This window comes from Rhizophagus irregularis, chromosome 8, assembly GCF_026210795.1.
Source record: "Rhizophagus irregularis chromosome 8, complete sequence".
NCBI classification, from domain to species: Eukaryota; Fungi; Glomeromycota; class Glomeromycetes; order Glomerales; family Glomeraceae; genus Rhizophagus; species Rhizophagus irregularis.
This window is the reverse complement of record NC_089436.1, coordinates 5,032,234-5,045,784: the sequence shown is the minus strand read 5'-3', so window position 1 is coordinate 5,045,784 and position 13,551 is coordinate 5,032,234. Positions and strand designations below refer to the sequence as shown.

Sequence of the window (13,551 nt, the reverse complement as noted above, 5' to 3'; positions counted from 1 at the left end):
AAGTACTGGTTTAAAGCCGTCAAATTTTTCATTTATTTTAATTTATTAATCCAATTAAGAAATTTCGATACAAAATTTTTAAGTGCTGAATAAATTGCTTCATTTAAGAATATTATTTTATTTTAATACGAGTTTGTAAATGTTGGCAATATACTTTTTAATATCACAATAGGCAGTTTGAAAAATAAATAGCAAAAAAGAACAGTCAAAATCTTGATGTACAGTACATATGAAAATATCTCAATTACAAATAACGACTCTAGTAAGAATTCCATAAAACTTTGTTGGCAAATCATTTCTCAAAAGACTCTACCAACTTGTTTATAGGATTATCATCCGAAGAATCAAGCTCTTCTATATATTGATGACCCAGCTCTAAGAGATAAGAGGTACTTTTGCAGTCATCCAATTCTATTGGTTCTTCAAGCCAAACTTGCCATCGTTGATGGCGATTTCCCAATAAACTGTACATTAGGCTATCAATATTACCTTCATGTTGAGGTAGTACTATTTTGTGTAGATTTCGTGCCCAAAAAAGACTATCACGATATAGGTCAGGATTTAAAGGATCTGGGACATAACTTCCCGTACCAAGAGATAGCACTGAAATCTTTTCTTTTGGCGCATTATATCGGATAGCTTCCTCATATGCTGCTATCGTTGGGTTATTAAGATGCAAAGCTTCGCCTGAAAATAAACCTCTTCCCTTTATCTCGTAAGGTGGAAAAAGGGTAGGTGCAGCTGTTGTTGCCATTAAAGTATCAAAAAAAGTATCGTCTTTTGAATCATCACTGCGATCATCATAACGCGTAAAGAAATGTGTCTGTGTTAAGTTACTAGTAGTTACATCCACTGCAGGAATAACCAATTCAGTAAGAGCTTGATTCAAGCGTACTCTACCAAAATGTTCAGAAAACAACGAACTGCGATCTTGTTCTGTATGTTTTGGTTTAAAAAATGACTGTGAATTATTATTATTTGTGGTGATAAACAAGTTTTTTGCTTGATTCTGATAAATATCTAACAAATCTGAAGCCGAAAACTTTGGTTTATCTGAACATTCATAATATGGATTTTTCTTTGAATCAAGGTGTATCTCCCAGAATGGTACCGATAGTCCAGCAGCAATAATCCCTCCAGCCGATATTCCAGTTATCATATTAAATAGATGAGAAATAGGTCTATGGGTACGATATTCTATTTCACTAAGCCATAAGGCAGGTAATATTCCACATACACCCCCTCCATCAATTGAAAGAATATTATAAGTAGGACTCTCTTTACTATGGGAACTTTTAAAATAATCTACGTCATCGATATCGTTTTTTTCTTTTTTGTAACGGTTAATACGCCATTCAATTATATTTTTTTCACTTAGTTTTTTGAGAAGTAATCTCTGTTTATCTGCTAACTTGTTTTTATTATCCAAATTCAATGCTTCAATAATATTCTCCTTAGCATTCTTATAATCAGCCTTCTTTTGATAAGCAATACTACGAAAGTACCAATATTCTGATAAAGAGGTTAAGTTTGGACACACATTTAAAAGTTGAATAACTTGAGTATATTTAGATAATTTTAGTAAACATTTTGCAAAACCAAGTGCAGCATCTAAATTCTCTGGATCTTTTTCACGTGCTTCCTCATAGTTCTTTTGGGCAGATCTCCAATAACACAAACCATTTAATCGATTATTATCTTCTTTCTCAGCTAATTGTACATAGCATGTTGCTATTGCATTGAAAAGACGAAACCTTTCTTGGGTTGAAGATGCCTGCTTTAGTTGTTGATTTAGATAATTGATGTATTTATCATCTATGTAAGTGATTAGAGATAATTTAGGTGATTCTTCGGATGATTCTTCGGATGATTCTGTAGGTGATTCTTCACCATTAATAACCCATAATAAATCCTCCAAAACTTCGTAACGCCATTTAGCAGAATTAACAAACTGATAATTATTGTCGATTGAATTTTGAACTTCCTTAATAGTTTCGATTGCTCGTTTAATTTCTTCTTTACCGGCATCTAATATATCAAAAATTGCTCGATTAATCCTTGTGATATTACGCATCTCTTCCAGTCTTGATATAAAAGGCATTTCTTCAGCATCATCTTTGTATTCTTTAGCCATATCACTATATTCTTTAAGTAAAACAGAATCTTTAAATTTATTAAAAGTGCTAACAATATGGCCCTTTCGTAATTCACGAATACGGCCGTCCAGTTTCTTAGCATCGTCTACTAGTTTTTCACTTAGCGCACCATTAAAAACACTCGTTGCTAATGCTTTTAAGTCTTTTTTTGTCATTCCATTAAGTTCTACTTTCCCACTACTTAAAACCTCACCAAGCAAATTTAATAGATAAGCAATACCATCAGATCTAAAGCCATAGTATAAGAGTGTTTCTATTATATGATCAGTATTAATGAAATCTTCACGTTTTGTTAATTTTAAAAGACTATCCTTCGTCTTCTTATTATATTCTTCGGAAAGTGCTTTAATAACCTCCTGATATTCCCCTTTATTATAAGCTCCTATTGTTTCGATCATGATTTTATTAAGATTTTCACGAATTTCTGGAACTTCTCTGAGACGATTCCCTCTTTTCCATAAGGTCACACCGGCCCATATACCTAAACCAAGAGCAAGTAGTCCACTGACGAGTGCAAATGGACCACCAACTGACGTAACTCCTATTATAGCTACTGCTTCATAAATATGAAGACCAGCAGTTACTGATATTGTCGTTCCCACGGCCATTGCACCTCCCATGGCTGCACCCCCTACAATTTTATGCTTCACAACACGTTCCTTGGCGTGCAAAATCACCTCTGCTGGTACTTGATAACGAACTAAACTCTGGTCTGCCTTGAGCATTAGCCCAACACTTATATTTGCCATATCGTTGTTAATTGATTCTTGAATAGTCTTTCTCTCAAAAAAGGAAATTCCCTGATCCACCGTTCTTACTAAAGCCATTGTATTATCAGATTTGTCTTTTAGCTTAATTTCAGTTTCTAGTTTAGTAGTTTCTTTGGCATTCACTGTATTCCCCTCTGTGGTATCCATCGTAGGACCTCCACCTTTAACTTTATCAAATATTTTTTTTGTTTCAATAAAATCCTGTTGCGTGACATTCTGAGAATTTCTAAGTTGCAATTGAATTGCTGATAAAGCATATAACTGAGCTTCTATAAATTTGTTAGAAATGTATAAGCACAATGCCATATTTCCTCGTAATTGTACTTGTTTTTTTAGTTGTTTAGATTTGTCGGCAATTCTGCAAGCTGCTCGATATTCCTGATAGGCTAATATTCCATTATCTATGCCAACAATCTTTAACTCGTCAGGAGATAATTTCTCAACATCATCTTTATTTAATACTTTCAACTTATCCCATTGACCTTTAGCTGCATTACGATAATCGATCGCAATTTTCCAAAGGTCATTTGCTTTTTTTTCGTGAAAAGTCAAATAACCTTCATTTTGTGAGATTCCTTCCAAGTCTTCTAATAAGCTTTCTTTAAACTTTAGAGTAAAATTAAAAAGTTCGTCACCTAGGTTTCTATGTTTTTCTTGAAGCCAAGTTGGAGTATTAGGTCGACTCGTTTTATCAGAATGGAAATATAAAGCGATATCTCTGAACCGTTTATTAATTTCTTCTTCTGTAAATACAGTATTGCTAAATAAGATTTCTTTTTTGTTTGGAGAATTTAAAAAATGATATATAAAAGCCAATCTTATTGAATAAGCTGCTTTACTAGCTAATGATTTTAATTTCTCTAAAGAGGAAATCATTTGTTGTTTATTTTCTTTATTAATTTTTGATTTTTGATCCTTGCTAGTAGTATCTTTAGTCTGAGAATTTTCCAAATAAATTAGCGACTCATTAATTGGGTTATCTGCTATCTTACGTAAAATTATCTCATATGCAACGATATTCTTATAATCTTCAAAAGATTTGGGTACATTATTAAACTTTTCAAAAGTATTTCGAAAAAACTCAGTAACTTTATCCTCTAAAATGTCTTTAATCTCACTTAATTCTTTCTCAACAGCTTCATGAATATTCTCTTTATTCTCTTCCTCTTCATTAGAAGTTAGACCAATATTTCTTAGGACAGCATCAATGAATAATCTTGACTCTGTTCTGTAGGTATCTATTCTCTCAGGTTTTTCAGAAAAATTTTCAAATTTCTTTGCTAGTTTTTCCTGCTTGCTAGCTTTGTCTCCTTCTCCGCTAATTTTTAAATAATTAGCATATGTTATGTGATATTTATACCTAAAAAGTCCATGCCGTTCTTCATCATCTTCTTCTAGTTTGTCAATCAATTCTTTTCCTTCTTTAAATTTTTGTTCAATATCGGGTTGGTTTAGAGTTTTGTCTTGAAGTTTAAGTTTAATTAAGTTTTCTATTTCCGAAAAAAACTTTTCAATTTGAGTAATCGACATTACGAATTCTGTTATTGCACGTTCTCTTTCACACAAGTAACGCAGAATGCAAAGCAATATACTTATGTGAATTTTTTTTGGGCACAAAAGAGTTTGAATAAAAAAAAGAAAAAAAAAAAGTATTGTTTTTGTCAAACTTTGTTTTATTGATCTAAACTTATTAATGCTGATCCACATGGCATAATACCAATATTGTAAACATTAAGGACAATATGTAAACCAAAATCACAAATATATGACTTCAGATTTTTTCTGATTAGGTTAGTATTTAAATTTTCGTCACGTGTCTGAAGAACAATACCCTTTCATAGCGTGCTTCAAGACAAATTTCATTCATACCAAAAGAAATACAATATATACTGAAAGAAAAAAGCCAACTACCTCTCAAAGTGATCTTTTGCTCGAGTTTACGAATTTAACACTGTACATATTATTTACCGTATGGTATTACCAACCTTTTCACGTACTTTTGGACGCCAAAGAAATATTACCACCTCGAAAGAAACTAAGTGCCTCAGACGACTTGGTAGCGCAGGAATCACATGGTTACTCACCTGAAACGGGATCCTCGTCGGATCGCCATCAACCGTCGCTCATTTTCAAAACAATTACAAATGGATGTGCCACAACTTATACGACAGGGATTAATTTGGCAACAAATTAGTTTAAAGGATTAAGCGGTCAATCATAATTTTTTTATTTCTTTCACTAGTAGTTTCCTTTTCTCACGTCTTTTTGATAAGTCGTCAGTCGTCATTTATACTAGTCTAATTTTTTTTTTAACGATTCCTCTTATACGTTAATATGTACTTATTTTCCGAAATCCGAATCACTTTTCTAAAATAAAATAAAATAAATAAATTTAAATCTTTATTTGAATCATTTAATAAAATACTAACTCTTCTTGTACGTGGTCCATACAAAATTATTTTCTTCATTCTCGTAATTTTGCTTCAATATAATAGGGTCTTATATATAATGTTTTGCAAATTTGAAGGTTGACACAGTATTCATTATTTTATTGAAAATTTATACGTGGTAATATGTACTTTTCAACTTTATAAGAATTTATGAATTATTTTTTAATACGTTGATGAAAACATTAAAAATCTTTATAGAATATCAAATATATCATTAAAATGACAATAGACCCATACTAATTCAGTATCTGCTAGTAGAATTGAGTTGTTTATTGTTCATGTTTCTAATTTCGAAAGAAAAACAATTTCTGATCTTGCTTCATTTACAGAAATCTCTCATCAATTCCTTCTCTTGAGCCCAACTATAAGAGCCAAAACGTATCCTAACAAATACTGAGAGAAATGTTTTGTAAATTACTTAAGGTGGAAATTAAACTTTCTCGTGATCATATAAAACCGTTTCCGAATTTTTTTTTTTTTTTAACCAAAATCTTAAGGTCGGATCGGGACTATATGGAGCATTTTATAAGGTTTCACGAGAAAAATTTCCGATATGACTTCTACCTTTTTATATAGAACGCAAATAAGTTTTTTTTAATTTACAACTGAACTTACTGCACCATCTATTTTTATTGCAATTTTAGCTATGTGCCAGCCAGCCGTATTTATTTATTTTATTTACACAATATAAAGATTTAACTTTAATTAGTTAACAATATCCGCAGTAAGGTGAGTCTAATGATTGGCTTGACCGGAAAAAATTTTCCCGAAATATGCAATAATTACTTAAATGTGTGACCATATAAATTCTCACAATAAATTCATTTTTCTCATAACTTGCAAACAAAACTTTTAACTTATGTCTATCGGAATTGATTCTTTACCAATTGAAAATTGGGATACCGATGCCCTTATCGCTTTTTTACGAAGACAGGACCTAAAATTCCATGACGATGACTTCGAAATTCTTCGCAGAGAAAAGATTACTGGGTTTGATTTCACTAACATGACTAAAGAAGAATTTGAACGTTGTGGATTAAAAATTGGACCATCAAGAAGATTAGTGGAAATAGCTGAGGCATTTAAAAGCCGATCGAAGTGTTCGTTCTCATACCATAGTTTGAAAGAAGTCTTAAAAGAATATGACAGTAACAAAATTTTACTCGGTATTTACATGTAACACAGACTTTTCTAACACTTAAAAACTAATTCTAGTTTCGCTTCCTAAGGAACTTATCCATTCAAGGATGACGATGATGATGAGGAATTGCAACAAAGTGAAAAGAAATTAAAAATATTCAAAAGCGAACAAAGAAGCAAAAACAATAATACTTCTGCAACGTTTTCATTATCCATGAAATCCTTGGGTACGCAAACAACGAACATTCCTGCAGACCCAAAGAGTCTAACCTACCTAATTCAAGGCCTAATATCTAGAAGCATTGCATATTTTCCCATTGATGAAAGACTAGCCTTCATTAGTGGTACGACAGAAGGTATATGCAAAATTAGTAGTGTGGATCCTCGACTGTCAAGTGTGTCGCTGTATTGTGAGTACAAGCTCGGAAAAACCTATATTTATCAGCCACAGAACTTTATAGGATATCCTATTACTCTCAAGAGTCCGTTTTCATCACTTGAAAAGATTATTACAGCACTCGATCGGAGCAAGACAAAGTTGGTTGATAATATAAATTATGTTATTGAGTTCGTTGAATTACCTGACTGTGCAGAGGTCGTCAAATCTAGCCATAACACTTCTGCTTCTACTACGTTGACGAAAACGGTCATGACGCAAACGAAATCCTACGATGAGGATACCAAAGCACTAACGTATATCGCGAAAGGTATAATGTTTAAGAGCATAAGTTGGTTCACCTGGAATGAACAAGAAGCATTCCGCATTGGGAAAAAGAAGGGCATTCTGCGACTAGTCAGCGCTGACCCCAGGCTAACGGGCGTGACATTAACATGCAATTACCAGCTTTCAAATGCTTTATTCAATTTTCAGGGTGATATTGGATATCCAATGATCGTAGATTGTTCATATGGAAGTATTAAGTCTGTGCTCACACGGGATAAGAAGAAGATTATGGATAACCATAATTATAAATTGACATTTCTTTCGTAAAGGCTCTTTGATTAATTTGATATCGACTGTTTACAGCAAAGTATGGCAAGTCGAACGTTTAAGAAAGAAAAAAATAATATTTCAACATGATTTGAAGTTATTAGATTGTAATAGTATATTGTATTTTAATGCGTTAAATTTGCTTTATAGCATTCTATTTTTACTTTTATTTTTACTTGAATATATATTATTACTATTAAATATATATATGTATTTTAACTTCGGGTTGTTTAATAAATTATTATAGTTTTTTTTGTTGTAGATTATATCTAGAGCACGCATAATTATAATTCCGTCTTCTCTTCTTTTCTTGTAACAGGGATGGTATAATATTTATCTGGTGGATATTAAAGAAAGGAAACACAAAATTTAAGATAAAAAGAACAAATATTACACAAATCATCCAAGTTTTACATCATACCCATTGCATTTAATAATTTTGTCACTCTTTCCACTCTTTTGAAGTGGGATTAAATTATTACAAGGTGGTTAATAAAGAAGAAGAAGAATAATAAATCTTTAGATATGAAATAAGTGCAATGCAAAATCAACTAATCATCTTTTTTTTGCGTTATGATCGCCTTCCATATTGATCACGAGTTTCGTAAATTTTTTAGTTAAATAAGTGCTTATATGTAATTACACACTTTCGTACAGTCGAAACAAATTAATACTGATTGATGAGGCTTTGACTTAAAATCCGATGTTGGTCAGTCTGAACTAATAACTCGGAATATTATTGAACTATTGAAATTTTCGTAAATCTTTAATTATAATTCTGTTAAACCCAATCAGTTAAGTACAATGAAAAAAAGGTTTAATTATATATAGTACATGTACAGTATATTGTATAAGAATGATTACTCATGCAAATATGACATGCAACACGTAATCTTAATGAGGAATATGTCCCAAAAACTTTAGTTTAGGAGCGAAAGTAAAAAAAAATAAAAAAAAACTTGTGGGGCTTTTAAAGAACTTTTGCGATCGCTATTGCACATACTAAATTTGATTAAAGGCGAAATTTTCGGTTTTTTAAAAAGAATTTTTCTAACTATCATCAGGGGGTTATGATCACCGGTGACTGAAATTATGGCGATCGATCAGCATTAAAAAAATATAGTGCCGGTAAAAATTAATAATTCAGGCCAACGGTGATGATCACCCCCGGTGATTTGACTTTTAAAAAATTATGACGAATAAGTCGAATCATATACATATTTATGATATTACTTATTTTATATAAATAAAAGTACTGGTTAAAGCCGTCAAATGTGTCATTTATTTTAATTATTAATCCAATTAAGAAATTTCGATATAAAATTTTTAAGTACTGAATAAATTGCTTTATTTAAGAATATTATTTATTTTAATACGGGTTTGCTAATATCACAATAGGTAGTTTGAAAAAAAAAGAACAGTCAAAACCTTGATGTACATATGGAATATCTCAATTACAAATAACGACTCTAGTAAGAATTCCAATAAATTTCATAAAACTTTGTTTGCAAATCCTTTCTCAAAAGACTCTACCAACTTGTTTATAGGGTTATCATCCGAAGAATCAAGCTCTTCTATATATTGATGACCCAGCTCTAAGAGATAAGAGATACTTTCGCAGTCATCCAATTCTATTGGTTCTTCAAGCCAAACTTGCCATCGTTGATAGCGATTTCCCAATAAACTGTACATTAAACTATCAGCATTACCTTCCTGTTGAGGTAGTATTACTTTGTGTAGATTTCGTGCCCAAAAAAGACTACCACGATATAGGTCAGGATTTAAAGGATCCGGGACGTAACTTCCTGTACCAAGCGAAAGCACCGAAATCTTTTCTTTTTCTGCGTTATATTGGATAGCTTTCTCATATGCTGCTATTGTTGGGTTGTTAAGATGTAAAGCTCCGTCTAAGAAAATACCTCTGTCTTTTATCTTGTAAGGTGGAAATAGGGTAGGCGCAGCTGTCGTTGCCATTACAGTATCAAAAAAAGTATCTTCTTTTGAATCATAACTACGATCATCATAACGTGTAAAGAAATGTGTCTGTGCCAAGTTATTTTCATCTACTGCGGGAATAACCAATTCAGTGAGCGCTTGATTCAAGCGTACTTTACCAAAATATTCAGAAAACAACGAACTGCGATCTTGTTCTGTATATTTTGGTTTAAAAAATGACCATAAATTATTATTACTTGTGGTGATAAACAAGTCTTTTGCTCGGTCCTGATAAAGATTTAATAATTTCGAAGCTGAAAACTTTGGTTCTGAATCTGAACATTCATAATATGGATTTTTCTTTGAATCATAAAGTTTCTTCCAGGATGGTACCGATAGTCCAGCAGCAATGATTCCTCCAGCCGATGTCCCAGCTATCATATTAAAAAGATGAGAAATAGGTCTATGGGTACGATATTCTATTTCACTAAGCCATAAGGCAGGCAATATTCCACATACACCCCCTCCATCAATTGAAAGAATGTTATAAGTAGGACTCTCATTACTATGGGAACTTTTAAAATAATCTACGTCGTCATATTTGGTATCCTTTCCTTCTTTTTCGTAACGGTTAATACGCCATTCAATTGTAATTTCTTCACTTATCTTTTTGAGAAGTGACCTCTGTTCATCAGCTAATTTGTTTTTATTATCTAATTTCAATGCCTCAATAATATTCTCCTTAGCATTCTTATAATCAGCCTTCTTTTGATAAGCAATACTACGAAAGTACCAATATTCAGATAAAGAAGTTATGTTTGGACAGATATTTAAAAGTTGAATAACTTGAGTATATTTAGATAATTTTAGTAAACATTTTGCAAAACCAAGTGCAGCATCTAAATTTTCTGGATCTATCTCACGCGCTTTCTCATAGTGCTTTTGAGTAGCTTTCCAATGACGTAAACCATTTAATCGATTAATTATATCTTCTTTCTCAGCTAATTGTTCATAGCATGCTGCTATTGAATTATTAAGACGTAATTTTTCTTGGTTTGAAGATGCCTGTTTTAGTTGTTGACTTAGATAACTGATGTATTTATTATCTACGTAAGTGATTAGAGATAATTTGGGCGATTCTTCGGATGATTCAGCAGATGATTCTTTGCCACTAATAACCCATAATAAATCCTCCAAAACTTCGTAACGCCATTTAGCAGAATTAACAAACTGATAATTATTGTCGATTGAATCTTGAACTTCCTTAATAGTTTTGATAGCCCGCTCAATTTCATCTTCACCAGCATCTAATATATCGAAAATTGCTCGATTAATTTTTGTAATATTGCGCATTTCTTCCAGTCTTGACTGAAAAGGCATTTTTTCGGCATCATCTTTGTGCTCTTGAGCTATATCACTATATTCTTTAAGTAAAACATAATCTTTAATTTTATTAAAAGTACTAACAATACGGCCCTTTCGTAATTCACGAATACGGTCATCAAGTTTCTTAGCATCGTCTACTAGTTTTTCACTTAGTGCGCCATTATAAACACTCATTGCAAATATTTTTAATTCTTTGTTTGTTTTTCCTTCAACTTTTACTTTTCCACTACTTAAAACCTCACCAAGCAAATTTAATAGATAAGCAATACCATCAGATCTAAAACCATACCTTAATAGTGTTTCTATTAACTCATCAGCCTTAATGAAATCTTCACGATTTGTTAATTTTAAAAGACTATCCTTCGTCTTCTTATTATATTCTTCGGAAAGTGCTTTGATAACTTCCTGATATTCCCCTTTATTATAAGCTCCTATTGTTTCGACCATGATTTTATTAAGATTTTCACGAATTTCTGGAACTTCTCTGAGACGGTTCCCTCTTTTCCATAAGTTCACACCGGCCCATATACCTAAACCAAGAGCAAGTAGTCCTCCGACAAGTGCAAGTGGACCACCAACTGACGTAACTCCGATTATGGCTACTGCTTCATAAATATCAAGACAAGCAGTTACTGTTACTGACGTTCCCACAACCACTGCTCCTCCCGTAGCTGCACCCCCCGCAACTTTATGCTTCACAGCACGTTCCTTGGCGTGCAAAATTACTTCTTTAGGTACTTGATAACGGACTAAATTCTGGTCTGCCTTGAGCATTAGCCCAATACTTATTTTTGCCATATCGTTGTTAATTGCATCTTGAATAGCCTTTCTCTCAAAAAAGGAAATTCCTTGATCCACCGTTTTTACTAAAGCCATTGCATTATCAGATTTGTCTTTTAGCTTAATTTCAGTATCTAGGTCAAAAGTTTCTTTAGTATTCACTGAAGTATTCCCCTCTGTAGTATCCGTCGTAGGGTCTCCACCTTTAACTTTATCAAATATTTTTTTTGTCTCAATAAATTCCTGTTGTGTGATATTTTGAGAATTTTTAAGTTGCAATTGAATTGCTGATAAAGCATATAACTGAGCTTCTACAAATTTGTTAGAAATGTATAAGCATAGTGCCATATTTCCTCGTAATTGTACTTGCTTTTTTAGTTGTTTAGATTTATCAACAAATTTGCAAGCTGCCCGATACTCCTGATAAGCTAACATTCCATTATCCATGCAAGAAATCTTTAATTTATCAGGAGATAATTCCTCAACATCATCTTTATTTAATACTTTCAACTTATCCCATTGACCTTTAGATGCATTACGATAATCGATCGCAATTTTCCATAGGTCATTTGCTTTTTTTTCGTGAAAAGTCAAATAACCTTCATTTTGTGAGATTCCTTCCAAGTCATCTAGTAAACTTTCTTTAAACTCTAGAGCAAAATTAAAAAGTTCGTCACCTAGGTTTCTATGATTTTCTTGAAGCCAAATTGGAGTATTAAATCGGTTCGTTTTATCCGAATGGAAATATAAAGCGATGTCTTTAAACCGTTTATTAATTTCTTCTTTTGTAAAGAGAGTATTGCTAAATAAAATTTCTTTTTTGTTTGGAGAATTCAAGACATGATATATAAAATCCAATCTTTTTAAATAAGCTACTTTACTAGCTAATGATTTTAATTCCTCTAAAGAAGAAATCATTTGTTGTTTATTTACTTTATTAATTTTTGATTTTTGATCCTTGCTAGTATCATTAATCTGAGAATTTTCCAAATAAATTAGCGACTCATTAATTGGGTTATCTGCTATCCTACGTAAAATAATTTCATACTCAACGATATTCTTATAATCTTCAAAAGATTTGGGTAAGCTATTAAACTGTTGAAAAGTATTTCGAAAAAATTCAATAACGTTATCATCTAAAATATCTTTAATCTCCCTTAATTCTTTCTCTACAGCTTCATGAATATCCTCTTCCTCTTGATTAGAAGCTTGATGGATATTTCCTAGAGTAGCGCCCACAAATAACCTTGACTCTGTTCTGTAGGTATCTATTATCTCAGGTTTTTCAGAAAAATTTTTAAATTTCTTTGCTAGTTTTTCCTGCTTACTAGCTTTATCTACTTCCCCGCTAACTTTTAAATAATTAGCATATGTTATATGATATTTGTACCTAAATAGTCCATGCCGTTCTTCATCATCTTCTTCTAGTTTGTCAATCAATTCTTTTCCTTCTTTAAATTTTTTTTCAATCTCAGGTTGGTTTAGAGTTTTGTCCTGGAGTTCAAGTTCAATTGAGTTTTCTATTTCTGAAAAAAAATTTTCAATTTGAATAATTGACATAATGAATTCTATTATTACTCGTTCTATTTCACACAAGTAACGAAGAATAAAATGTAAATTGCGTAAAAAGTTCAATAAAAAAAAGGAAAAAAAAGTGAAAAAAAATATAGTTTTTGTGGTTGTACCACAAAGTACAATACAAACTCTGTTTTATTGAAATTGCTTCAATGTAAAAATTTTATTTTTTTAGTCAAAAGATACACGCGGTTACAATTCTTATCTGGCCAATATTGTAAAAATTGACAAATATGTAAATCAAATCACAAACACGTGACTTAGATTTTCTTGATTAGGTTAGTATTTAAATATTAGAACAATACTAATATTCAAAGAAAAAATTCCATTCATACCAAAAGAAGCCATAATATATACCGAAAGAATTA

The 13,551-nt window shown here is 31.8% G+C and overlaps 3 protein-coding genes across 3 annotated transcripts; 1 reads left to right on the top strand and 2 right to left on the bottom strand.

Annotated features, from left to right (window-relative positions):
• Positions 1-10: 10 nt before the first annotated feature.
• On the bottom strand, positions 11-4,556 carry OCT59_028976 (uncharacterized protein). The gene has a single exon (XM_025321576.2). The coding sequence runs from the start codon at positions 4,454-4,456 to the stop codon at positions 293-295; it is 4,164 nt and encodes a 1,387-aa protein (XP_025168503.2). The 5' UTR covers positions 4,457-4,556; the 3' UTR covers positions 11-292.
• A 1,643-nt stretch (positions 4,557-6,199) lies between these two features.
• OCT59_028975 (uncharacterized protein) lies at positions 6,200-7,789 on the top strand. Its single transcript, XM_025321575.2, has 2 exons — positions 6,200-6,542; positions 6,606-7,789. Exons 1-2 carry the CDS (start codon positions 6,236-6,238, stop codon positions 7,505-7,507), a joined length of 1,209 nt encoding a protein of 402 aa, XP_025168502.1. The 5' UTR covers positions 6,200-6,235; the 3' UTR covers positions 7,508-7,789.
• Positions 7,790-8,835: 1,046 nt separating this feature from the next.
• Positions 8,836-13,241, bottom strand: OCT59_028974 (uncharacterized protein). The gene has a single exon (XM_025321574.2). It carries the CDS (start codon positions 13,166-13,168, stop codon positions 8,999-9,001), a length of 4,170 nt encoding a protein of 1,389 aa, XP_025168501.2. The 5' UTR covers positions 13,169-13,241; the 3' UTR covers positions 8,836-8,998.
• Positions 13,242-13,551: the final 310 nt, after the last annotated feature.